Source organism: Anomaloglossus baeobatrachus, chromosome 4 (assembly GCF_048569485.1).
Source record: "Anomaloglossus baeobatrachus isolate aAnoBae1 chromosome 4, aAnoBae1.hap1, whole genome shotgun sequence".
Classification (NCBI taxonomy): Eukaryota; Metazoa; Chordata; class Amphibia; order Anura; family Aromobatidae; genus Anomaloglossus; species Anomaloglossus baeobatrachus.
Window position 1 is genome coordinate 432,178,489 of NC_134356.1, and position 27,978 is coordinate 432,206,466.

At 42.9% G+C, this 27,978-nt stretch overlaps 1 protein-coding gene across 1 annotated transcript; it reads left to right on the forward strand.

Moving 5' to 3' along the window:
- On the forward strand, positions 1-27,948 carry LOC142303761 (TRPM8 channel-associated factor homolog). Its single transcript, XM_075345455.1, has 8 exons — positions 1-98; positions 10,776-11,402; positions 11,533-12,485; positions 15,456-15,550; positions 15,636-15,849; positions 22,210-22,449; positions 23,593-23,927; positions 27,355-27,948. The coding sequence occupies exons 2-8, from the start codon at positions 10,786-10,788 to the stop codon at positions 27,604-27,606; spliced, it is 2,706 nt and encodes a 901-aa protein (XP_075201570.1). The 5' UTR covers positions 1-98; positions 10,776-10,785; the 3' UTR covers positions 27,607-27,948.
- Positions 27,949-27,978: the final 30 nt, after the last annotated feature.

Genomic DNA, 27,978 nt, shown 5'->3' on the forward strand with positions numbered 1-27,978 from the left:
ATTCGCTGGACAGGGACAGCTCACTCCCTCTCCTGCATATAACATCAGTGTTGGCAGTCTATATCTCCATGTTCTTTGTGGATTGTCTGCAGTGACAGGTATGTGTGTTTTATGCACTGTAGTGTAAGATATGGCTTATTGTACCTTTATGTGTCTGATCCGGTCATTTACTCCTGAGCCTGGGATAATAGCCATGATATGGGAGATTTACTGCTGCAATAAGTAATCTAATATACACTGTACAAAGCATCCATCATATTAGGAGGCACGGTGGCTCAGTGGTTAGCATTGTAGCACTGGTGTCCTGTGTTCAAATCCCACCAAGGACACCATCTGCAAGGAGTTTGTAGTTTGTATGTTCTCCGTGTATTTATGTGGGTTCCCTCCGGGTTCTCTGGTTTCCTCCCACACTCCAAAGACATAATAATAATAATAATAATAATATTTATTGATTTATATAGAGCTGTTAATGTACCGCCCCGCGCTCGACTGCAGCCGAGCCGCTCGGATCCGGGCTCGTCGGTGGGTGGCTCGAGCGCCTCCGGACCCGGGGTCACTTCGCTCTGAAAGGGGACTGGCGCTTTGGAGGGGACGTAGGTTTACGGCCGGGGCCGTGGTTTTTGGTTAAGTTCGTGACGCCACCCACGGATTGGGATGAATGTGGACACCACCGCTGCTGTTTACTAGGCACCCGGGGAAGATGTTGCGCAGCAAGGTGTTAACCCCTCCGTGGGTAGGGGTAGTGGCCCCGGGACCCGTTTGGGAAGGACGTGCTGGTGTGGTGCGCGGCCCGAGGGCACAGTTGTACTCACAATGATTGACACACACGAGTCTCTGGTAAACCAAGATGATGGTGGTCGGTGTCCGCAGCCGGCTGCGTCTGGTCCCCCACCCGGTTTGGTGGTATCTGCCTCTGTCCTGCACCTTGTTGTGTAGCAGTGGACTGCCTGCGCTTCAGCGTCGGTAGCCCGCTACCCGGCGTTGAGTATGTCGGGAGAGCCCTTTGCCCGCAGACGCTGGCCCGTGGGATCTCTCTGCCTGTGCGGTGGCTTTCTATCCCCCTCGGTGGGCTGTTGTCTTCAGTCGGGACTTAGGTGGGAAAGGACCTAAAGTCCAGACCTCAATCAGTTAATTAACTCGGTCCAGTAGTTTCTGGACCTCATTTCAGGGTCTGAGTACCCCCATTTGTGCTCCGGTTTCCAGTCGGGTCCCCGGTTCGGTACCGGTGGGCCACTACCGTGTCCCGGTCCCTTACGGTTCCACCGAGCCGTCTTCACGGCTCCTGCAGGCTGAGGCCACCGTATGCCTCCTAGCCAAAGGTGTCCAGGCTACGACCCAGACACTTGCCAGACTTTACTCCTCTACTCCTCTTTACAGCTCCACTCTCATCGTCTCCTCAAACTAAACTCTTAACTAAACTTGTTTTCCTGCCTCAGGACCTGTGAACTCCTCGGTGGGCGTGTCCAACCGCCTGGGCACACCCCCTGAGGGAGGTGACTAGAGTTTTGTGTGGTTGGCTGATGTTACCTTGTGAGGGACAGGTGTTGTGCAAGGGCCTACCTGTGACTACCTGGCTAGTCCAGGGCGTCACATTAATACCACAGCGCTTTACACACATTGGCAACACTGTCCCCATTGGAGATCACAATCTAGGTTCCCTTTCAGTATGTTTTTTGGAGTGTGGGAGGAAACTGGAGAACCTGGAAGAACCCCATGCAAACATGGGGAGAACATACAAACTCCTTGCAGTTGTTGTCCTTGGTATGATTGGAACCCAGGACCCCAGCGCTACAAGACTGCACTGCTAACCAATTAGCCACCGTGTCGCCTTTGATTGACATAGAGATAGGGACCTTAGATTGTGAGCCCCAATGGGGACAGTGATGATGACTGTAAAGCACTGTGAAATATGATAGTGTCATGTAAGTAATGCATGATAAAACAATCATATCAGATAGTTCAGCACTTACTATGGTACTTATGTTATTACATACTGGGTGGCACGGTAGCTCAGTGGTTAGCACTGGAGTCTTGTGGTGGCTCAGTGGTTAGCACTGCAGTCTTGCAGCGCTGGGGTCCTGGGTTCGAATCCCACCAAGGACAACATCTGCAAGGAGTTTGTATGTTCTCCCCATGTTTGCGTGGGTTTCCTCTGGGTACGCTGGTTTCCTCCCACACTCCAAAGACATACAAATAGGGAATTTAGATTGTGAGCCCCAATGGGGACAGCGTTCCTGATGTATGTGAAGCGCTGCGGAATATGTTAGTGCTATATAAAAATAAAGATTTATTTATTTATTTATACTATGGCAGTAATGTATTGCAGAACACGAGGACTTATGTTCCATGACTGCGCCGATTCCACTCCTCGTCTGCTGTAGGAAGATATCGGTATTAGTATTCGCTCACACTAGTGTATAAATCGGGCGAGCTCAATCGAATAAAAAAATCAGATTGGATTTAGACCCATGTTATTTAATGAGTCAGTGCTGATCTGCGATTTTTTTTCCTCGGCTGTAATCGGCCTGAGGAAGACATTCCAGCATGCGGTGAGTAGCCGTGTATATCGGACAAGACTCACTTGTTCAAGACTATGGGTACAAGAAAAAAAAAACGGACTGCACACAAGCTATCCTAGTGGCATCCATTTTTTCCAGCTACATCACCATTCTGTAGCATAGGACACGGTAAATGGTTATGGAAATGACTGTAGAATAATAGCTGCTGAGGAAAAAAACGCATACGGATGATAGGCAAGAAGTAAAATCGCCCACTCGCATAACATACGTGAGACGAAACAGATTGAACTCATCCAGCTCTCCTCGATGAAATCAGACCGATATTTTATACACAGATGTGAACTAAGCCCCTAATATGATTCTTCTCATCAGTACTATTAGGGCTCTAACAGACTTGGCAAGTTTTTTTTATTATTTTAGTGGTGAAAAAAATCAGAAGTTTAAAAAAAACATTTTGAGTTGTTTTGTCATTTTCCGAGACCTGTAACGTTCTCACTTTTCAGTCAATAGAGTTGTGTGAGCATTAATTATTTTTATATTTTGATAGATTGGACTTTTCTAAATGTGGCAACACCATAGATGTATTATTATTATTATTATTATTATTATTATTATTATTATTATTATTATTATTATTACTATTTTATTTTTAGTGGGGGAAAGAGAGCAATATTTTTTAAAACATATATTTTTAAATTGCACTGTATTTTTTAGCCCCCCGTAGAGGACTACAAGCTCTTGTACTATATACAGCAATCCCACAGTATGCTGTATTTAGCATAATATCATGGTCTCTTTTGAAGACCAGCCACAGGCAGGGCTTCAAGGGAGCTCCATAATGACGAACATGGAGGTCTTTAACAGACCCCCAAAACATGCAGGAGAAAGTGAAAAATAGGGGTGCAATGAGAAGCACCAGTGGAATTATTATTTTAAAAAGCTTTCCTTTCTTTTCTGCTCACCTTAAAGGTTTGTGCGCCCCCGCACAACCCCAGTAGTAGGCTAGATATTGCTTGCTGGAATCCTCCTGTTGCCGCACGTTAACGTTGTATCTGTAGTGCTCTTGGTCCAGACATCATGTGATCAGACACAGTGTGACATCACCGCAGATCCTCTGATCTCGTAGCGTTGCGTCCGGTATCCAACAGTTGTATCACTAGTTATCTTCACGGTCTCCTTTATTCTAAGAAGCTCCTGCCAGGCTTCCCACATAAGATTACATATACAAGGAAACAAAAATGCTGGTCTGATGGAGCGCTAGTGTGACGCCCTGGACTAGCTAGGTAGTCACAGATAGCGCCCTGCACGACACCTGTCCCCTAACAAGGAGTCATCAGCCAACCACTAAAACCCTAGTCATCCCCCTCAGGGCTTGATGAACACACCAGGGGGCGGATCCAGGCAGTTGGCCTCGCCCACCGAGGAGTTCAGAGAGCCTGAGACGGGAAACAGAGAGCAGATTAGTTTTGGAGTGAGTCGAGAGTGGAAGCAGGCCTGTGGCACAGGTCTGCAGTTTACTGACAGGTGCCAGGGTAGGAGCCCGGGCACCTTTGGCTAGGAGGCATACGGTGGCCTCAGCCTGCAGGAGTCGGGAAGACGGCTCGGTGGAACCGTAAGGGACCAGGACAGGGTAGTGGCCCGCCGGTACCGACCCGGGGAACCGACTGGAAACCGGAGCACAAAGGGGGGTACTCAGACCCTGAAACGAGGTCCAGAAGCTAATGGACTGAGTTAATTAACTGATCAAGGCTAGGACTTTAGGTCCTTTCCCACCCAAAGTCCCGACTGAAGACAACAGCCCAACAAGGGGGATAGAAGCCACCGCACAGGCAGAGAGATCCCACGGGCTAGTGTCTGTGGGCAAAGGGCTCTCCCGACATCCACAGAGCCGGGGAGCGGACTCCTGATGCTGAAGTGCAGGCAGCCCACCAATACAAAACACGGTGCAGGAGAAAGGCAGAGACCACCAACCGGGTGGGGGACCAGATGCAGCCGGCTGCGGGCACCGACCACCATCATCTTGGTTTACCAGAAACTTGTGTGTGTTACTAATCGTAAGTACAATAGTGCCTTCCGGCCGCGCACCTCCCTGCACCGCCCAACAAACACCCCAACGGGTCCCGGGGCCACCATCCCTTCCCACGGAGGGGTTAACATCTTGCTGCGCAACATCTCCCCCGGGTGCCCAGTAACCGCAGCAGTGGTGCCCACCTTCACCACAACCCGTGGGTGGCGTCACAAACTCAAACACGGCACCGGCCGTACACCTACGTCCCCTTAAAGCGCCAGTCCCCTTTCAGATCGAAGTGGACCATGGGGCACCCGGGTCCGGAGACGCTCGAGCCACCACCCGGCAAGTCCGGATCCGAGCGGCTCGGCTGTCACTAAAACTGAATAAAGGAAACCAGGGGATGTTTTTTGGGGGATTTTAAAAAACAATCCCTTTATTAATAGTCCCTTATAGCTACAACGCGTTTCAACAACAATGTTGTTTTCCTCAGATTTCACCTTAGGAAAACAACATTGTTGTTGAAACGCGTTGTAGCTATAAGGGACCATTAATAAAAGATTTGTTTTTTTAAAATCCCCCAAAAAACATCCCCTGGTTTCCTTTATTCAGTTATAGCGCTCCATCAGACCGGCGTTTTTGTTTCCTTCTTTAACAGACCCCCAGCTGTCATTGCAACCCATCGGCATCCCGCGATCATGTCACGGGCGCACCGATGGGCCAATAGAATGGTGTGCCTGCATGCCAGTGTACTGTTAATGCTGCTTTCAGAGTTTGACTTCAGCATTAACAAGTTAACAATCGCAGATTGTTAGAGGCAGATCCTGCTGTAACACACAGCCATTACCTGCCTTGAATCGGGGTGCGCTCGGACGCTACCCACTTGCACTGTACATGTACGACGCATGTCACTGGCGGACACAGACAGAAAAGGGCACCTGGGCAAGGAACAATATATGGGCTTTTTGCAGACTAATAGCGCATCAAAAAGCACAATTCCAATTACTGTGGAGGCAGAAATGGGCCCCCTAATCTCCTGGGCCCCTGTGCAACTGCACAGGCTGCTCCAATTATATGTCCGCCCCTGGTGCATGTTGTGAAGTGACCCCTGACTTAATTGAGACCTCATCACACTTCATCTATAGGCATCCATCATTTCTCAAGTGCACCTCAAGGTGAGGAGAGTTATATCCATTAATATGGAGCACCCTATGATTAAAGAAGAACAGTTAATATTTTTTTTACTTCTGTTGTGCAACTACAATTGACAGCATGTCCTCTTCAGCCAAGACATTCCAAGGCATTCTGGGAATTACACGTCTGAAACTAAAACAATGGTTAGCCTCAGTCCTACATATAAAAACATAATTAAAATACTAATTAAACTTATTATTTACTAATGGTATAGCAACTTCCGCCAAGGTTTAATAAAAAGTAGGAGCCCTCACCCTGGAGACATCATCTTCACCGCTCAGTGTCCACACCCACATTCCACCCACACCATAGACGTTTACTGAGGGCTCGCTCCCACTTGTGTATAAAACAGATGAGTGCAATGCAAGAAATAAACGCATTGCACTCAAACCCATGTGATTCAATGAGTCAGTGCCCATGTCCTATGGATGCTAGGGGAGAAAAAGGTGACGGATTTCACTCCTCCTACTGTCCTGGATGAAAGTCAGACTGATTCGCGGATGTGAGTGACCCCTGAAGGAGGGAAATAACACTAGAGCCCCCTATGTCTATGGTGCGATCCCGCCCAGACAAGGTTTCACCCTGCAATGATCGCTGCCGCTGTACATGAAAAATGGAAGATAAGATCTGACCTATTCTTTACGACATCTTAAGTGTCTACAGAATTACACCCTGTTCTACTATTTCTAGATGTTATAATCAGATATGGGTGTCCAGATCTCTATCTTATTTAATTGTCACCCAACTTTAGAAATGCATTTATATATTTGAAACAATTACTAAACCAATTTATACCATTGATAATGAAACCTAATTATAAATAGAATTTTTGAACTATATAAAGGCCTCATTATATTGGGTGTGAATACAAATAATTACCAATTAAAATTAAGATGTTAAATAAGTAATTAGTTTCACATCTATTATGCATTGCCTATATAACACCAACATATTCCATAGCGCTTTACAGACATCATCATCACCGTATCTACAATCTAAGTTCCCTATCAGTAGGTCTCTTACATGTGGGACTAAAAAAAACCCACGCAAACATTTCCTGCCTGTACTGTTAAGTCATGATACTTAACAAACTTTTTATTCCACTGTTTGGATAATTCATGGAATTTACAATTTGATTGTGAACAAAACATGACTTTGTACAGATGACCGTGTATTATGTAGAAAGAGAGATTTGTCAGCTCACCCCTCTTCACTCCTGGACTCTGCACCGATGCAAGGAACGCCCTGGCCCGGGCGGAGACGAAGGCAGCAAGAATCAAATATCCAGCATCAAGGAGGATAAAAATAAAACTTGTATTTATTTGTATAAGTATAAAAACATACAGACTGTGCAGTGGACACAGAGGCACAAGTGCAAAAAGTGGATCTATCCGACGCGTTTCGACCAGAGAGTCTTATTCATGGCAAGTTTTATTTTTATCCTCCTTGATGCTGGATATTTGATTCTTGATGACCGTGTATTGTCTCATCTAAGAGAGTTGGGTCAATTATGCAAATAACACACTGATCAGAGTGTGATATAATGTGATCCAATTCTCGAGGATGAGGAGAAGATGTGCAGCACCCTGGGGTATGCTACCCCAGTGGTCTGCAGGATCCTAAGGCTTTCTTGAACGCCCTCTGCTGACAACCCACACCTTACACACAGGTAGGGGCACATTCCCTGAGAACTGGGCGCAGCATGTAGAGGGTTAACAGTGGGCAGATGTGAGAACCAATCCCTTAGCTGTTAGCCTGGGGAAGGGGTGTGGCTAGTGGGAAGCGATAGGGGTTGCTAGGCAGAGTAGGTAGAGGAAAACGACAGTTGAAGGGGTGACAGTTGAAAGGAGTCAGTGAGTGAGAGGGGTGTGAGGATTGTGAGGAGACCCTAAAGGGCGACTAGGAGGTAGTAACCTGAGGGTAGACAGAAGATCCCAGGTACTATGCACGACGGGGTACTGGACCCCAGAGTAGACGACAGCTCCAGGCGGTCTCCTGATCCAGCCATGTGTGGTGACTTCCAGGGTACCACACCACCCATAGGCTCAGGGACACAGATAGCCTCATATATAGGACCCGGGAGAGGGCACCGAGCAGTAACCTACCCCATAAGGGACCGGGAGGCCTTTCATTCTGGGCCCGGAAAGAAAAGGAGCGGAGAGCCGCAGGTCACCGATAGCTTCAGGCAAGGGTACCATCAGCTCTGCATGTGCACGGAGGGCTCAACTGGGTCTCAAATAAGCACCGGGACAAAGGAAAGTCGGTTGACCATCCATACTAAACTGCACTTGCAACATCCAGTGAGTAAATATCAGTTAATCTGCAAGAACTGTATCGTGTCTATTACTGGCGCATCACAAGGCGCAGCACACCTACATGGGACTTAAGCCCCTACTGGCGGAGGGTGCAAACACACTTGCTGCTATACCATCTGTCCCTAAAACCACAGCAGCGGCGGGACATCTTATTACCGTAATCCGCCAGTGGCGTCATGAGTAACATACAAAATAACCCTGTTACCGAGTCCACCCCAGGTCACAGAACCGGGCATGGCCACCTGTGACGGTGATCCCCGTTATCCACCGCCCAGAACCGAGTATCCCAAGGCCCTGGGGCGTGGCAGCTCTCTACAATGGAGAAAACAATTTCTCCATCTTCTCCATTCTGTCAGTCCTTGGATACAGAATAACACAGGGACACAGGATAATACTTCTCTTTGAGCATCTTTTGAGTATTTGTTACAATGGGAAGCATATATCCAAGTAGACTCTCCTTCATCTTTCATAAAAGTTGGTGTAGACAGCTGGACCTGGTAAAGACCATCAAATCGAGGTTCCAAACTCTTCCTTATATGTTTCTGTAATGTCACCCAGTCTCTCCAGGCTGCAGATCATGCGTTCCTTGTAGGGACAGTGGATCTTCTCATGTGGAGTCTCTTAAGTCTCCAGCATGGGAGAATGCAGCGGATGCAACGAAAGTAAGATATATCCAAAATGCTACATAACTCTGATCGTGGGCACGCAACCCTAAACCTGTTTTAGGGGGAGTGCAAATAGAATTTCATGTTAGGGGTCACGCTTACTGTGTGTAAAGCGATTGGAAGGTATTCTTACATGGTGTAATGCAAGCCACTACTTACAGGTAGAACAGATGGAAGAGTAGTCAGGAAAGCCGGGGTCTGGTAACAGGAGGACACATATGGACACAGGGAGAATTCAGGCGTAGTCAGGTCACGATCCAGGGTCAGTTTTCCAAGAAGACACATAATAACTTCAGGGAGAAAACTGAGACATAGTCAAATAACAGTCCGGGGTCAAAAGCCAAGACAGGAACAGGCAGCAGGCAAAGAGAAGTCAAGCAATAGTCCGGGGTCAGAAAACAGATCAGAACAAAGCAAAGAGACAGGTTAACAGCACAACTACCAAACCAGAATGTACGACTAGCAAGGTTCTGGGGGAGCATACTCAGTAAAGAAACAGGGCAATTACCAGAAAGATGAAACACCTGAGCACACACCTCCCAGAACCAGAATGGAATCCTGCACAGACAGTCAACCTGCCAGCTCAGCAGTCCAGAAAACACAGCAGAGCTTATCCAGTGCAAGATGCTCTGCACAGAGGAATTGTGACACATGGCCTATTTGGTTCTGAAATAGCTTTTTGTAGTATTAGATTCAATGTACCATTTAGTCTTCTTACATTACCACTGCTCTTTGGATGTTAAAGTGTATGGAATGTATGCTGTATTCTGTAAGCTTTCACGATTTATAGGCATATACTAGTAAAATGGCTTCTTTTATCACACTTAATAACTTCTGGAACTCCATATCTGCACGCTACATCTGATAATATTTTATTAGCAACAGTTTTTGCATTTGCCAGGCTATCCTGAAAGCAGATCAGTGCACACTAGGGTGTATTCATAAATTCCACCCTCGGAGGGTTGCATAAAGTGTGTTTGAAATCATTGAATACAATAGCTTAGGTGTACCTTTAGAAGATACTTTAACTATTTTATCAACATTGTAACATCACAGATTTACACATCCTTGTACAAATTTCACAAATGCATAATTCTAGGGCCCACTAATGCACTGATGAGTCAGTTGTCAATGAGTGCACACCGCTCACTGTATGCAGAGCAGTGACTGAAGCCGCACTGGCTGCACCTCTATGACTGAAAGATGGAGGCTGCCGGACAGAGTAAGCTACATTACCTCCTGGCAACCTTACATGTAGTCCAGCAGCCACACAGCTTTAGAATGCTACTAACCTGCAGATTAACTTCATATCAGCAGGTTAATGCACTAACTGGCAGGGACACTGACATACTCAGTGCACTGCTCCTCCATCCAGCTGTTCCTCTTACACCTGTGTTTGTCAGGGCTCCCAGTTCCCAGGCCCTGTGCTCTCCACGTGGGTTCCCATACTTCGGTTTCTGGGGAGCTCCAGGTGACACCTAATATGTCCTCAACCATGCCCATGGGAGCTCAATTTACTATCTAGGTAACATCTGGAGGCAAGTAGTCACTTGTTATTTATTTAGGTGTATCAAAATACGAGGGGCTGAATACAAATGCACGTCATGATTTTCAGAATTATATTTTTTAAATACTTTGAAAATCAAGTAGGATTTCCTTTATACTTCACAAATACTTTCTACTTTGTTGGCATATCACATAAAATCCCAATAAAATATATTTGAGACTTTGAGTGCTACGTGATAGAATGCGGAAAAGTTTGCAGGGTATGAATACTTCTTTAAAACACTGTGTGAGTGTGTATATATATATATATATATATATATATATATATATATATATATATATATATATATACATATATAAAAAAAAAATATATATATATATATATTTTTTTTTTATATATATATATATATATATCTCAAATCAAAACTAGGACAATGTAACATGATTAAAAGAATTGAAAAAATTATTTGACTATCTAAACAATATAAAGATGTAGAACTCCTAAAACATCAAATCCTAGACTTGAGGTGGTTAAAGTCTGACAAAAAGTGTTCATTTTGTGTTACAGAGCATAGAAAATGGCTGCTAATGAAGATTACCGTTCTCTGGTCAAAGGTATCTGTAGTATACATTTTTCAGGAAAAGATGTTCCTTGCAATCTCCTCCTGACTGGTGAGGAAGCTTTTCCAGTCATAGCAAGTCCTGGAAAACATGTTCTTATTGCTGCCTCCAAGTATGGGAAGGGTCGGCTTGTGGTCATGAGCCACGAGGCATTCTTGAACTTGCCCCAATTCATGGACATCCTCAAAAATGCAATAACTTGGCTGAAACCTTCGTCAGAATCAGTAATTGGAGTTGACGGGAACTTCAATAACTTGGAACAGATGCTCTCTGCCTCTGGACACAAGGTTGAAAAGATCTCCGGTCTGAAGAAAGATCTGGGAGTTCTCTGTACAAATGGATATAGTGATAATCAGGCACAGGAAATAGTCTCATTCATAAAAGAAGGTGGAGGACTTCTCATTGGAGCTCAAGCCTGGCAGTGGTCACAAAGCCACAAGCAAGACAATGTTCTGTGCAATTTTCCTGGAAACAAAATAACTTCTGTGGCTGGGATATATTTTACCGGTCAATGTGGAGAAAAAGGGAACTTTAAAGTGAGTGAAAAAATACCATGGTGCCCATTCTACAAAGAGTAAGTACTAATGATTTTTCTTCACTATTTATCATCAACTAGATGTAATAATATAGATCTTTTCCTGATTAATCCAATTATCAAATAAAACCAAATGATATTCATTTTATTTCTTTTATGTTTTCCACAGTGCGACCTTTTCAGCGGATTTAAAGCATCTTATGCAAGGTGTTAGCAGCATTGATATTAGTGGTCAATGTGTCCCCTCAGAACTTTTTCTTCATGGACCTCTGACTTTTCCAATTGGTCTAACCAACAGTAATCAGTGTTTTTTTGGTGCAGCATATTATGGTAGAGGGCGTATTGTTGTGGGGACACATGAAGGCTATTTTGGCAATCCACAGCTCAAAACCTTTTTACTCAATGCGATCTCATGGCTGGATAAGGGAAGACAAGGAAAAATTGGTGTTATAAAAACACTGGCTAATTTTACAAATGTCCTAAAGGCTGAAGGTTTACAATGTATGGAATCTAATTTAGCATCTGATCTCAGTGTGTACTGCTGCACATCATACAGTGATGCTGAGGCAGCAAAAATCCAGCAGTTTGTGGCAGAAGGTGGTGGGCTGCTCATTGGTGGCCATGCCTGGTACTGGTCTTACTCTAATCCAAACGTGCTTTCTCAATATCCAGGAAACAAGGTCCTCAATAAGCTTGGAATCACCATTTTGGGGCGGACAGTATCTCAGGGCAATTATAAAGTTTTGGATCCTCAAGCAGAAGCTACTACCTACCATTTTCCTAGAGCTGTCTCTCAACTGTTAAGTGACTTGAGTAGTGGGGCTCCGATAACACAACAAATGACCGATTGGCTGTCTAAACTCAGACAAGATATTTCAACATTCATGAGGATGCCAGCCAGCCCTCTCATATCTTCTCTACAAGAAGAACTGATACATCTAGCACATGGTTGTAGTATCCCAAATGTCAGCAAAAAGTGTCCAGCAAAAAGCTGTTCTAAGGAAGCTTTCATGATGTGTCTTGCCCAAGAAGTCAGCTGTATGGATAAGTTACACGATGTAGAATGTGATGGTGGTCCATGTAAACCCCCTATTACAGTGCAGATTGATGGCACAAACCCTGGTAAAGTACTTTTCTCATTCCTGACAGTATATTTTATATTCATGTTAAATTTCACAATGTTTTTCTGTTTGTACAGATCATCAAGAGATGAGGGGACCGGTGGAAGTTTGGTTTGGCGGGTGCAAGCGGACTTTAAATAAAGTTCAGTTTGGGACCCAGACTCGACCTGAATCTCAGTGGAAATCACTAATTCGGCTGTTCGGGTCTCTGCCCACATGCACCTAGCCACATTTTTTGGGGGGGTGTGTACACTACATCTGATCATACTGTTGTTACTCCCAGTTCGAGCTGATCAAACACTGCAATCGGCTCCCACTGGACTGAGCAACGAGCGTACCCAAGCACAGTGATGTTTGCATGAGTGGTTTCCATACATAAAACACCCAAGCTCCAAACCCGAACTCTGTTTTTTGGTAAAGTCTGTGTTCGGTACGAACAACAAACATTGAACCTTGGGTTCGCTCATCTCTAATCATCAAATCTTGTATTTCTTTACCTTAGGGCTTGTTTACATAGGCAAAATATTATTCCTCTTCCAACCCCCCAAAAAAGAGATAAAGGTATATGTACCAATATATGGTATACATTTTTTTTTTCATTTGGCAGAACACTGTTCTTATAGTACTATTTGCAGGAGCACAGCCTATAGCATTCTTTCAGGATTCATGCCTTTTTTCACTAACTAACCTATTGAGAAAAATGGGATTAAATGAACTATAAGTTTTCCTTAAACTTTAGTGTAAAGTGAGGCATCATGAGTGGAGTTTTAGTGTGGGACATGTAAACAAGCACTTACATGCCACTATATCATTTGCACTGAAGCTTAAAATTGATAATCTTAAAGATGAGCCTATATTTAAAGGGGTTATCCAGGACTTTTATTATTTTTTTTTAATGGCGTGAGAATTAATAAGGCAGATAGTTGCTAACTATCTGTTTGTTCTGCACAGCGACGACCCCTGGCACCACAGCTTTACTTCACCTTTTGCCAACAGAGCAGCTCTTTCTCTTCTCTTTCTCTTTTCTGTCAATTAAGCGTCACTAAAGATCACTGCAGACATCATGTTGATTGACAGCTGGCTCCCCACAGTTAGGAAGAGGAGAGTCGGCTGTCAATTAGCATGACATTGGTAGAGACACCCCATCAACAGAGCAGAGCGGAAGAGAAGACATTGCTCTGTTTCATTGCTAATAAAACATTTTTGCGTACAAAGAGGAAGGGTAGTTGGGATATTTTAGTCTTAAGAGGGCTTTACACGCAGCGATATCGCAAGCGATATCGCTAGCGAGCGTACCAGCCCCCGTTGGTTGTGCGTCACGGACAAATCACTGCCCGTGGCGCACAACATCGCTAACACCCGTCACATTATACTTCCCTGCCTAGCAACGTCGCTGTTGCCTGGCGAACCGCCTCCTTTCTAAGGGGCGGTTCATGCGGCGTCACAGTGGCGTCACTAAGCGCCCGCCCAATAAAAGCGGAGAGGCGGAGATGAGCGGGACGAACATCCCGCCCACCTCTTCCTTCCTCATTGCGTGCGGCCGCAGGTACGATGTTGTTCCTCGTTCCTGCGGTGTCACACATAGCGATGAACAACCTGCGTCTTGCAACAGCAACGATAATCGGCATAGGAACGACTGTACAACGATCAACGATATGGTGAGTATGTTTGATCGTTACCGGTCATTCCTGCGGTGTCACACGCAACGACGTCGCTAACGAGGCCGGATGTGCGTCACGAATGCCGTGACGCCAACGACATCTCGTTAGCGATGTCATTGCGTGTAAACCCCGCTTTAGTCTAATTTGAGAACAGTGTAGAAAAATATAAAGTACAGTTAAATCCAAGGAATCTGTTCACCTTCCCATAAACTAGAAGCTGAAATCTGTTTGGTTTCTATGGTTCATATCGACAGTGCCTACATTACTTTTTATAGGTCAGTGTACATAACGCCGTTCATCAATATTTAGCAAGTGTTTTGCATCTGTGTTTGCAAGTCAAAATTGGGAGTGGGACTTACAGAGAGAAAACTGTAATTAAAGAGTCACACCAATAATAAATTCTGGAGCCACTCCTAAGTTTAGCTTATGAATACAGATGAATAGAGATGTGTGAATAAGGCCTTAAAGATATTTTTCATAGCTATAACTATAAGCAAAATTTTCCCTTGTGGCAGAAATAAAATTCACAAATCTGAGTGGAGTTTATAAAATACATGGCAAAAATAAATGATAGTCAGGAGTCCCAACCAGACTGCGGACCTAATGACCGTGTCATTGTTCCTTATGATCCTGTTATTAGACATTAGGCTTGAGTCTGAGCCAGCATAAATGACTGTAACATGGGTTTATAAATACACGTCTAATATGCTCATGTAAGATTGGTGCAATGTACACAGTCTGTAAAGGATCCCTATGGCACATACTTTAGAGCTATAAACACATTGTAGGCCTCCTTATGGTGCCTCAATACAGTAAAAACACAATAAGAAAGACTTGGAAAAAATACTTCCATCATTATATCTAAGGCCTTCATGTGCAAGTACTATCTGTGATACATACCTGTTAATAGTGAATAGGGCTGTCCACATGTCAGTGATTTTGTACGGAACGGTTCTTCTTCTTGGAAAATTGTGGAGACCTGTTCATTTTTGATCCAAGTGTCAGGTCAAAATCAGCAATACAAGTTTATGGGTCGGTGAAGAAATTGAACAGCACTTAAATATCATCCTAGTGCCATCTAATTTTCACAGACTATTAGAAAGGAGAAGGTGGAGATATTTTTTTTTTTTACTTCATGTACGAGAAAAAGTGATGGGGATCCAACCAAACTCTGAAACTGTAATGAAAATCACTGATGAAACACAGTCTGTTTTTCTCGTACGTAAAAAAAACTATTTTATGAATGAGGCCTAACAGTTCCGAAAGAAGGCCAAAGACAGCATATTTATGAATGGGTATTCTGTCCCCAGGTGCTGATGCCTGGAGAAGTACTGGACTTTACTTGCCTCCTCGGAAAACAGCAACCCTTGTGTTTCCTGCCTCAGCTGTGGGTAAAGGTCTCCAGGTAATCTACAGGGAGGTCTCTTTTTCTGTCCACTGATCACTTCTGTAGACTGATAATTGTAGTAAAAATATAATATTTATTACAGGTGCAGGTTGGCTGTCACTCAGATGACCTGAGTAGTGCAAAGGAGTATTGTCGTGCACCAGTGGTTGTGCGTAGAAAGGGCGTTGAAGATGAGAAGCTTTCTATATCTTGTGTCTGGGGCGGACTTCTTTACATTATTGTCAAAGCCAAAAGTCAACTGGGCAATGTTACGATTTCAGTCCAAGGAGTAGAACGTGCTCCTATGTTTATAAAAGGTAAGTATAGAATGCCCTAATTTTCTCTATATGTCCTAAGGTCAGCGGAGCCAGACACAATAAAAGGCAGCGCTCCACAGCCAAGTCATATTTGAGATACTTTGAATTCTACCATATGTCAGTAATTTGTGATCGATGGTGCTGCTACTCTTATATCTCAGAACCAAGATTTTGTTACGCATCTACCACTTTTTATTATGGCGACATCACAGGTGATTATGATAAACTCACGGCAAATAGCCATCAATAGTAACCAAGAAATATCTAAACATTTTGAATTGTGTTCACTTTTGTATCTGAGGCTATTTTGGAGCTTTCATTGCAAATTATTAGTTTTGACATTGAGAATAGTGAATAAAAATTCTTGTGATATTCAAACTTGTCAACTTTGCCAAATTTGCGGGGGAAATTCAATTCTCTGCAAATCTATTCTTAAAAGTACTCCAAAGCCTCCAATTATTGTACTATACCACAATGTGGACTCCTAGGACCTTTTTCAAGCTTTTTAATGCAAAGACAACCTTAGTAATGTCAAAGCTACATGAACATATATGGTTTTGGTTTATTGTATAGTAATCAGTGGTAAACAAAAGCTTGGTTAATAATACACTGCACTGTCAGACTTTTTATGCTTTGTTAAATAAAAAAACACTCAAAAATATCCCTATTTGGGGGCAAATGCCTGCCGTTCTGGTGTTTCTACACATGTTGTGTATCTGCTGTATAATAAATAGCCCCAGGGTGGTGATGGACATGGGGAAGTTGTGTTCTTCCATCATCCGTTGTTGCAACGTTTGACCATTTTTTCCAATATAAATGAGAAAAACTACATAATTGATGCCACAGTTTTCTCTACTGACAAAATTAGTAACCTCTTTGAAAGGCCTCAGTAGGTACCACGGGTCCCTCATACTATTGCTGATTTTCAAAGTAATCCAAACTCCAGTTTGCCAGCTGCATTATATAGTCCATCACTGCTTTTTACGCGGCTCATACAGTGATTCTGACATATGCAGCATTGAATTCCACCGCATTGAAACGTCACAAATCATGTGGTGTTTGGAAAGTCTATTTTTATGTGACAAAGAATGGCCTCCAGGCGTTGCAGAAATAGAACAGCTGAAACACTGGACATGAGCACCACCTTCTTCAAGTGATTATATTTCTTTAATGAAAATTTACTCAATCAAATTTAAGTCATGAATCAGAAAGGGAGCATGTTTACCATATATGCTAAAGTATAAGCCGACCTGAGCATAAGCCAAGGCACCTAATTTTACCACAAAAAACTGGGAATACTTATTGACTCGAGTGTAAGCCTAGGGTGTAAAAATGCAGCAGATACTGGTAAATTTTAATAATAGATACCAATAAAATGTCATGTGCCCATCTTTGTCCCCTTTAGTAATGTGCCCCATCCTTGTGCCCTGTAGTAATGTGCCCCATCCTTGTGCCCTGTAGTAATGGTTGAGCTGAGGATGTATGGGCTCCTTCCAGGTTAGTGGGTCTGACCGGCATGGTTAATGGGCGTGACCGGCTCGGTTGGTGGGCATGGTGATGTTTCCTCCCATCAACTATAATCTTGCAAGGGGGGCTTCTCCCCCCCTGCACACCCCCGCCTGAGGGTCTTCCCACCAGACCCCTTCTATTATAAACAACTCTGTGACCATGTGGACTTATAAAATAATGTATATTCTGTCTGGAAACATCGGGCTGCATATTGAACACACCCCATATATGTCATACCTGGAAGGAGCCCATACATTCTAGCATCTACCCTATAGTAATGTGCTCATCCTTGTGCCCTGTAGTAATGTGCCCATCCTTGTGCCCTGTAGTAATGTTCCCATTTTTGTTCCCTGTAGTACTGTGCCCCATCCTTGTGCCCTGTAGTAATGGGCCTATCCTTGTGCCCTGTAGTAATGTGCCAATCATTTAGTAATGTCCTCCTACTGGTTCTCTTTTATGCCGTTGTTCACATATACACACACACACACAAAAAAGATTCTTCTCGCCTGTTCTCCGTTCCCACGGTGTCCTCTTACCTGCTTCTTCCAGATCACAGGCACATAGGTGATCTCAGCCGGTACATGATGCCGCCGCTGCCATTAGCGCTTTATTTCAATTAAATGCTTTGCGGCACTGCAAAGGAGGACAGGTGAGAATAATTTTTTGTGGGACCCTCACTCGAGTATAAGCTGAGAGGGGCGTTTTCAGCATAAAAAAAATGGGCTGAAAAACTCTGTTTATACTCGAGTGTATATGGTACTTTGCCCATATGGAGTTCAACCACAATGTTCCTGACACTGACTATTTGTAGTTGATAGGAAGAAACTTGCTTATCTATATAGAGTAGCAACTTGTCCTTGACTTTGCTTTTTTCACCCATGCTCAGAAGCTTAGGATAGCAAGGCAGTGCTTCAACTCACAAAAACAAAAAGACTGAGGGCGGGGAGTGAGTGCAGTATTCTGGCTGTTGGGAACAGGGATATGTCCATTGAGGAGAATGTGGAGGAGGCACTACCGGGTGTCGAAAACAGACTTAGTGCCTAACCATGGAGGTGTCACCAACTATGATAGTTGAGGACGTGCACTCAAAAAATATACCACGTGGTCTCTGAAAAACATGTATCCATGGCTGTAATTATTGCTCCACATGTTGACACAGGTGTGCACTCTTTCAAGCCCAATGGTAGACCGCTGCAGGCCCCATTCTACTGCACGTGAGAGCATAGAGTGGGCACCTCTTTTTATTATCAATAATGGCAGTTGGATATCATCTTTACAGTCTGAGCGCACTCATCATTTTCCAAGAGGCAGTGGAATTCTCAAAGGCTGTGTGCACATGGAAATTTTATGAGATATTCAAACACTAAAGGGTGCTTTACACGCTGCGACATCGCTAGCGATCTCATTAGCAATGTGACACGCCAGATCGCAGATGCAATCTGTCGAGATCGCACATAGGTCGTTTTTATAGCGCCGGTCACATGTGCGATCTCGGCAGATCGCATCTGCGATCTGGCGTATCACATCGCTAACGTGATTGCTAGCGATGTCGCAGCGTGTAAAGCACCCTTAAGAGTGTTTCAAGAAGAAACCAATTAAGGAAACGCACCTTCTTTGGGAAGTTTTTGGAGTAGTTTTTTGTTTCCTGAATGCCTGAAGTGACAAAAAAATTAAAAAATGTTTAAAAAAATCTACATATGAACAGCAAAAAAGATTTACTTTGAAATTAATAAAAAAAAAATCAAGCAGTTTTAAGCTATTTTTCTGGTGTTTTTTTTAGTGGATCCACTTTTAAAAAATCCTCAAATCACTAAATAAGCACATAGCATAAGCGGTAGTGCAGCGACTGCACCAACAGCAATTTGACCAGCTAGGAGTTGAGTTGACACACAATTGGATGACTGGGCACTAGTAGTTGTTTCCTGACTGCACATGAGTATGAGTAACTGACGCTGCAATGAAGGAGGCGTATAACAGTATCATAACTGACTACCAGAAAGACGATCACAATGAGAAGAAATGTCTTGAGACTTGCTCATGTTACTGGCCAGTTTGCTTTTAACATATGAGCAGATTATGCTCCTTCCAGTGCTGATAGAGACCTGTAGTTCCTAGTCTATTTGTGCTGGGAGGTCCATGGCTTATTTTCCTACTACAGAGCCTGCACAGGTCAAAAGAGTTAACGCCTGGCAATGTGGAAAAGAATTCCCACACTGGAAATGACCCATATGGGATTTACAACCACCAAGACCTTGAGCAGAGTTTCCAGGCATTGTTGAGCCTGGACAATTAGCTTCTCTCAAGCTGACCGCAATAGAAGCAGATCTGCCTTGGGCAGATATTTTAGCTAGATGTCAGCTCTACTCTTTTACCAACCTCTTTCTCTAACATCACCTGCTCACCCTGTCGGCCACATAATCATTGTCATCCCTTAATCAGGTGACACGTGTCTCAGTGTGGAAAATGTTTTGAGTACCTTTCTTCTCCTTCCTGATTTCCACCACTAAACGTGCCCATACTCTGAGTGCCATCACCATAACTGCAAGTGCCCCTACCATCATGGCTGCTAGTGCCCCAACTACTACTGCCATCACAGCTAGGCATTTCAGTCATGTCCTTCACCATAGTCTCATGCAAGTCAAAACGCTGGCTGTTCTCATCCAATGCATTAAATAGAAGTTGTGAATTATCTTCTTTTACACCCAGAGTACTGTGGCTTAGAGGACAAAGCACGTCACTAGTGGTCAAAGACGAGGAGGTAGAATGGGCAGAAAATTGACTGAAATTGACAAAAAAATTGAGTCAAAGGCAACATCCTCTTCTTGGGACTGGGATGAATGATGAACCAAATAGATCATAACGTCCTACATTATCTTCCCAATAATATGATTCCTGGAGGCAAAGGAGGACTATTGTGACCTGCTTTTGGATGTACTATTGCTAATGGTGGTGCAGATTCATTTCTGAACCTTTTATACAGGCTATGATAGCCCATGCTGATTAATTGGCTGCAATTAATCATGTGATCTAATATCTGCCAGCCATTATGGGGAATCACACCTGGTCATGCGTTCCTTCTAATGGCTTCTACATTTTTATTGCCAGATGCCATGGTATTTTTTGTTTACATTATACCATCTATTTCACTTCTTTTTATCATACACATTTACTGCAATAGAATCAGCTTTTGTTTTTTGAACAATTTCCACCTTCTAAAAAGGAGCCATCAAAAACTTAATAAACACCAATAAAAAAAACACCAGCAGCAGGCCGGAGGCAGCAGTATCAGCGTGGTATGCACATACGTAAATTTAGAGTAATACACTGGGTGAACAATTATTAGCCAATTTGTATTTTTGCTGTCTATAGTGCCGTTGATTAATCCATAAGGTTAATAAACCTGAATATTTAAGAAAGTAAAAATGAGGTTTTGCCTTTCTAAAGAGAATATCTGTGTGTGCACAACCATTGTACAACTATTAGTGTGCAGAAATATTATGCAACTAAATGAAAAACATTAACTTTCCCATCTCAGTTGTTTATTTTCACCTGTTAAAGTGAGAGTAATAACCAAAAAGCTCAAAATTATATAAAGATACATTACGGACAGTTAAAAAGATAAATAACTAAAAATTATATAATTCTATATATATAATGTATGTGTGACCCATATAGCTCCCCTTCTTTTCAATAACTGTCATGAGTCTTCTATCCATGAAGTCTGTCAGTTTATTAAACTGTTGATGATCAAGCTTTTGGGCAGCACCAACCTCAGCATCCCTAATCAGACAGGTGACTGTTTTTCTTTACCGTAAATCTCCACTTGAAAAAGAGCCCAGACGTCAATGGGGTTTAGGTCGGGTGAGGTATCGGCCATGTCATTATTCTTTCATCTTTAAGGCCTTATTGGCCAGCCGAGCAGTGGAGTAAGTTGATACATTTCTGAACCTTTTATACAGGCCATGATACCCCATGCTGATTAATTGGCTGCAATTAATCATGTGATCTAATATCTGTTCCTTCTAAGGGGTACTTTGCACGCTGCGACATCGCTAGCCGATGCTAGCGATGCCGAGCGCGATAGTACCCGCCCCCGTCGCACATGCGATGTCTTGTGATAGCTGCCGTAGCGAACATTATCGCTACGGCAGCTTCACACGCTCTTACCTGCCCTGCGACGTCGCTCTGGCCGGCGAACCGCCTCCTTCCTAAGGGGGCGGGTCGTGCAGCGTCATAGCGACGTCACACGGCAGGCGGCCAATAGAAGCGGAGGGGCGGAGATGAGCGGGACGTACACATCTCGTCCACCTCCTTCCTTCCGCATAGCCGGTGGAGGCAGGTAAGGAGATGTTCCTCGGTCCTGCGGCTTCACACACAGCGATGTGTGCTGCCGCAGGAACGAGGAACAACATCGTAACAGCGGTCGATCCGACATTATGGAAATGACCAACGCTACACAGATCATTGATTTACGACGCTTTTGCGATCGTTTATCGGCGCATCTAGGCTTTACACGTTGTGACATCGTTACTGGCGCTGGATGTGCGTTAGTTTCTATTTGACTCCGACGATATCGCAGTAGCGATGTCGCAGTGTGCAAAGTACCCCTAAGACTAATACAATATTCTGTAATGTGTAATATGGCAAGTGCAATTTTAGCTGAATGACAGAAATGTCACATATTGTCAGATTCAGCAAAGTCACGAAAATTCTACTCAGATTCAATTTAATCAGAATCAGTTAGGTTCCCTCTAAAAGTGATATATTCGGCGATATTTGCCCCTTTAAATCAATGGAAGAACGAAAAACTCCTGAAAACACAATTACATTGAAATTCTTATCTTTTATTAGGTAAAACTAGCAACTCATCTTGGGTGCAAGAAATTCGGAAATATCCATCTCCCTGGGCTGAGCTTCTTACAGAGAACATTATCCTTACTGTCCCCTCTGATGCAATCCGCTCACTGGATGATCCAGACGCTTTAATGGCTCAGTGGGATACGATCATGGAAGCTATAGCTGATCTTGCTGCAATTCCAAAGAAATTTCCACGTCCGGAAAGATTTGTTACGGATGTGCAAATCTCAGCTGGTAAGTCGATCTTCTTGAGAATTTTTGTTCTTTTCACTAGTCTTGAACAAAATTCTAAGAATTCATGTAATAATTTTGTTTAAAAAAGAATCTGCCTGCAGGATCTAACTCTGTAAAGTAATGGCCATAATGGCGTTGTGAGGCTGATTAAACTGATACCTGCAGTGAAGGAATCCAACCTGTGGATGTTGAATGATTTTCCTCTAAAGTTTTCATCTGATGATGTCCTCTATGCATTGGTGTGCATTGGGGCAGGACTTGGGTGTAGGATCTTTTGCTTCTCCACCCCTCCACCTACCTTTTCTGTTTCTTCTACAGGTAACTAATTACTTAGTGACCTGCCTCCTTTTTGAACTTCTGCACCGTCACCATCATTGCGGTGGGCGGCATGTGCTTAGTGTCACTCTGCAGGTCATCAATAAAATGTCACCGGAAAGGGCGCATGCGCAGATCAAGATTTCAACTCAATGATCTCTTCATTAATCCAAAGTTTCGATCTGCACATGTGCCACTCCCAGTGCCATTTTATGGAAGACCGTGCATAGTGTGATTCTACAGACTGTCTTCAATAAAATGGCACAGAGGCAGTGCATGCGCAGATCAAGATTACGACTTACTGAAGAGGTCATTCAGCTGAAATCTCGATCTGTGCATGTGCCACCTCTGGCACCATTTTATTGAAGACCTGCAGACCACTTGTAGAATCACACTGCACATGCGCCGCAAACCGCAATGATGGTGGCGGTGCAGAATTTCAAAAAGAAGGCAGGTCACTGAATAATCAATGACCTGTAGAAGAAACAAAGGAGGCAGGTGGAGGGGCAGAGAAGCAGAAGAAGACCCTCCCCCAAGCCCCGCCATGATGCAGACCAAGGCACAGAAGATGCCATCAGATGAAAATTTTAAATGAAGAGCATTTAACAACTAGAGATCAGATTCCTTCACTGCAGGTATCAGTTTAATCAACATCACAGTGCCGTTATTACCATGTCTTTACTCTATAGTTCTAAATCCTGTTGACAGGTTTTCATTAATGATTGTTATATGGGTAGAACATGTGTAGAAATAAAGTATTTTTTGTATGCAGAGTGGTTGTACCTTCTATTTTCACATTAAACATGTTCTTTTTATTTATTACTATAGGTTGGATGCATGCTGGATACCCAATAATGTGTCATTTACCATCAGCCACTACATTAGTAAGCATTACAGAAATGAAGAAAGATCTGTGGGGGCCGATACATGAGCTTGGTCACAATGAGCAGAGAGGAGTTTGGGAATTCCCTCCTCACACCACAGAAGCCACCTGTAACCTGTGGGCAGTATATGTGCATGAAACAGTGCTGGGAATCTCAAGGGATAAAGCTCACCCCAACCTCAAGCCAGACGCCAGAGAAAACCGAATCAAGCAGTATGTGAAGAATGGAGCCAATCTTAATGAGTGGAGCGTATGGACAGCGCTTGAGACATATCTTCAGGTATTTTAGGCATAACTTTTAAAATAATCGTTCAAGTTGTGGAATAAATATATAAAATCCTAATAGTCTCCTATACCTGTGTTTTTTAATGTAAAGTATTGCTGTAAAACAACATTCTAGGATGGGGGGGTGATTCATCAAGAATGGCGTTTGGTATGCTAGTCTTGATCCAGAGTCCGCTTGAGTAAGTTACCCCAAATACACCAAGAGCTGCCCGTGCACCAGAAAATGGGCTCTAATCCAATCATAGTGAATCTGTTTAGTTGCTGTAGGCCAAGCCCATTCCACTAAGCTCCACCTAGTTTTCAAAAAGCTGCCCGAGCTGGAATAAAACCCCAAAAGTCGTAAAGTTTTTGCACAATTGCGTGTTTAATTGCAACTTTTTACCACCAGTTTTCTGGTGTTCATTTTTTTATGATTTGGCCCATCATTTTTTTTCTTTCAGCCAGAGAATAGCCCATATGTGTGTTCCTTCTTTGGGCTATGTGCACACAATGGCTTTTTTTCAGGCAGATTCCGCCCGAAATCCTCTTGAAAAAGTGCCAGAAAAGCGCCACAAAAATGAACATAATTCACAGCAATGTCAAAACGACTTTGCTGTGCACATCCGTCTTATGTCACTGCTTTCAACCGCTTCAGGGTATAAAGAAGTAACGTGTTTATTCTTTGGGTGGCTTCTAAGCTAAGTATAGCGTAAAAGACACCAATGGTAGCAAGAACAGAGAACAATGTCAAAACTGCCAGTAAGGCTGTGTGCGCACGTTGCTTAATTTCATGCGTTTACGCTGCTTATTGCACTGCAGAGTAGACGCATGCGTCCTGCGTCCCCAGCATAATTTATGAAGATTGTGCATAATCCATCCGCAAGTTGCTTTTGAGAGCGAAGCGATTTGCATGCTAAAATTTTGATCCAAATCGCTGCGCTCAAAAAAGCAACATGTCACTTATTTTGTGCGCTGTAGATGCTGCTCCCACTCTGTCTATGGGAGAGGCAGCATCCAGAGAGCGTGAAATCGGCATCTATTCTGCCGACACACTGCATCCATTACGCAGTGTTTCTGCAGCGATTTGAAGCGCACGTGCTGCCAAATCGCTGCAAAGTATTTGTTATGGCAGTACACAACATGTGCACATAGCTTAAAGCTGTTTTAATAAAATGACCATTACTATTTTTCTGAATCGGTTTTACCTGGGAAAACTTGGCAGCTGCATCTGCATCTAAAGGAAGCCTTCTGTACATTGCCTAAAGCGGTTTCCTCTACTATAAATCTTTATGATTTTTCAACGCTAAACAGCTGGCGATCCAATGTGCACCAAGCAAACTGTAATTGATTGTTCAGTGCACATAGACTGCGATTGTCATAGGAATCATAAAATGTTACAGTTGGAAGGGACTACCAGGGTCATTGTGTCCAACTCCCTGCTCAATGCTGGATTCACTATATCATCCCACACAGATGTCTGTCCAGTCTTTGTTTGAAGACTTCCATTGAAGGAGAACTCACCACCTCTCGTGGCAGCCTGTTCCACTCATTGATTACCCTCACTGTCAAGCAGTTTTTTCTAATATCTAATCTGTGTCTCCTCCCTTTTAGTTCCATCACATAATTTCTCGTGTTTTCCATGTGCAAATGAGAATAAGGATGATCCCTTTACACTGACATCCTTTCAGATATTTGTAGATATCTATTAAGTCTCCTCATAGCCTTCTTTTTTGTAAGCTAAATATTCCCAGATCTTTTAACTGTTTCTCGTAGGACATAGTTTGCAGTCCATTCACCATCCTGGTCACTCTTCTCTAAAATTGCTCCAGTTTTTCAATGTTTTTTTTAAATGCGGTACCCAGAACTGGACACAGTATTCCAGATGAGGTCTGACAAAAGACGAGTAGATGGGGATAATTATTTCACGTGATCTAGACTCTATGCTTTGTTATACATCCCAGAATTGCTTGCCTTTTTTGCTGCTGCATCACACTGTTGACTCATGTGCAGTCTGTGATCTATTAGTATACCCAAGACTTTTTCACACATGCTGTAACTTACTTCTATTCCTTCCATTCTTTAGATGTTATTTTCATTTTTTTTACCCAGATGTAGAATTTTACATTTCTCCCTGTTAAATACCATTCTATTTGTCGCTGCTCATTGTTGCAGCTTTTCTAGACCCTTCTGAATCCATTCTTTGTCTTCTCTAGTGATAGCTATCCTTCCTAGCTTTGCATTGTCTGAAAATTTGATTACAGTTCCCTTTTCTAGATCATTTATAAAAATGTTGAACAACACTAAGGCCAACACAGTGCCTTCTGGTACCCCAGTTGAATCACTCTTCCACTTGGATAAGCAACCATTGATTACCACTGTTTGAGTTCGATCATTGAGCCAGTTATGAATCCACCTAGCCGTAGCCTTGTCAATCCCATACTTGGTCATTTTTTCAATAAGAAAAGTATGAGATACTTTGTCAATTGGTTTGCTGAAGTCGAGATATATTATATCTACCGCATTACCCTGATCTACCCAGTCAGTGATTTCATCTTAGATGGAAATTAGATTAGCCTGGCATGACTTATTTGCTACAAACCCATGCTGGCTCTAGTTAATTACTGTATTCTTATCCAAGTACTTACATACATGCAGTTTATTAATTTGTTCAGAGATATTTGTCTTGGTATCACAGGTCCTTTTTATGCAGGACTTAGAAAAATGATCTTTTGAGCACAGCAAAAGATCATTTAACTTGAAAAGCAAGCATTTATTTTGTTCATTGGATGATTGGCAGCCTGTTTAGACCGCATTATTATCGTGAAATGAGTGTTCCTAAATACACTTGCTCTCAGTGTAAATTATTGTGTATGGACTCAGGGTCCTGATCAGAAAGAATGGGAAGGCTGCAGCCTATTAATACCTAATGGTAAGCTTACTTGTGTCAGGAAGCCTGAGGACACATAAAAGCTAATGCAGAGGAGTGATGCCAGTTTGGGGAGTGAGTACAGGTTTTTAGTTTTCATTCTTCATCCTGGGCCCATACGCAATTTGTTTTAAAGTACGGAAAGCCCCCTTGGAGAGAAACGGTCTCCAGATTTCAGAACACAAACTACATAATATATTAAATAAATCTCTTACACCTGATGAGGATGGTGTACTTATTTTAAAAAAAATAATATCGGAATACTGTATAATCTTTTTTAAAAGATTTACTGCCTGACTCATAAAATACTTATCTGTTAATCAGAATTATATAGGCATTCGGAAATAGATTTTCAAAGTAATCATACCATCATCATCAGCTGTGAGATATCTATTAATGTTTATATAGCTTATACTATGAAGTTTTTTGACCGATCAACTTTATTGAAATAACTTCGAACAATTAATTTTACATAATAATCATAATAACACAATTTATTCTATTTCTACCTTTTCAGCTACAAGAAGGCTTCGGGTGGGACCCCTTTAAAAAGGTTTTCTCAGAGTACCAAACAATGACCAATGTCAGCAATAACAAGAATGTCAAGATGAATCTTTGGGCAGAAAAGTTTTCTCATGCAGTTAATAAAAACCTAGCGCCATTCTTCAAGTGCTGGGGATGGCCCATTGATGACGCAACCAGCAGCAAACTATCCACACTGCCTGAATGGGACAAGAATCCTATGAAATCTTATGTCAGTTCAAAGTAAACCAAAAACTTAGACTCTCTGAAAGTGAATTGTATTTTCTTAATAATTCAGGAACCTAAACCGTATGCAATCTCCTATTTAACTATAGAGTTATATATTTTGCTTTTTATCAATGTTGATGTATTACGTTATAGATGCATATCACATTTGTTCTTTTAATGTATTGTAATCTGCTGTTAGAAAAATGGGTCTACATGGGTTGGAAATAAGCAGAGAATACTGTATAAAAATGAGGTTCTGTTCATTGTAAGTTCACTACATCCACTGTTTTATAATTACATTATGCTTCCCATTCCGAGTTTGAATAAAAAGGTTTTGGCTTAACTTTTACTGCCTCTCAAATGTGTTCAGTGGAGTCTTCTTATGGACAGA

Excerpts from the sequence above, each read along its gene's own strand:
- LOC142303761 (XM_075345455.1), top strand. The coding sequence starts at position 10,786 with ATGGCTGCTAATGAAGATTACCGTTCTCTGGTCAAAGGTATCTGTAGT. Across the intron at positions 12,486-15,455 it reads GATTGATGGCACAAACCCTG|GTGCTGATGCCTGGAGAAGT; the intron begins GTAAAGTACTTT and ends TTCTGTCCCCAG. Across the intron at positions 22,450-23,592 it reads GGATGTGCAAATCTCAGCTG|GTTGGATGCATGCTGGATAC; the intron begins GTAAGTCGATCT and ends TTATTACTATAG.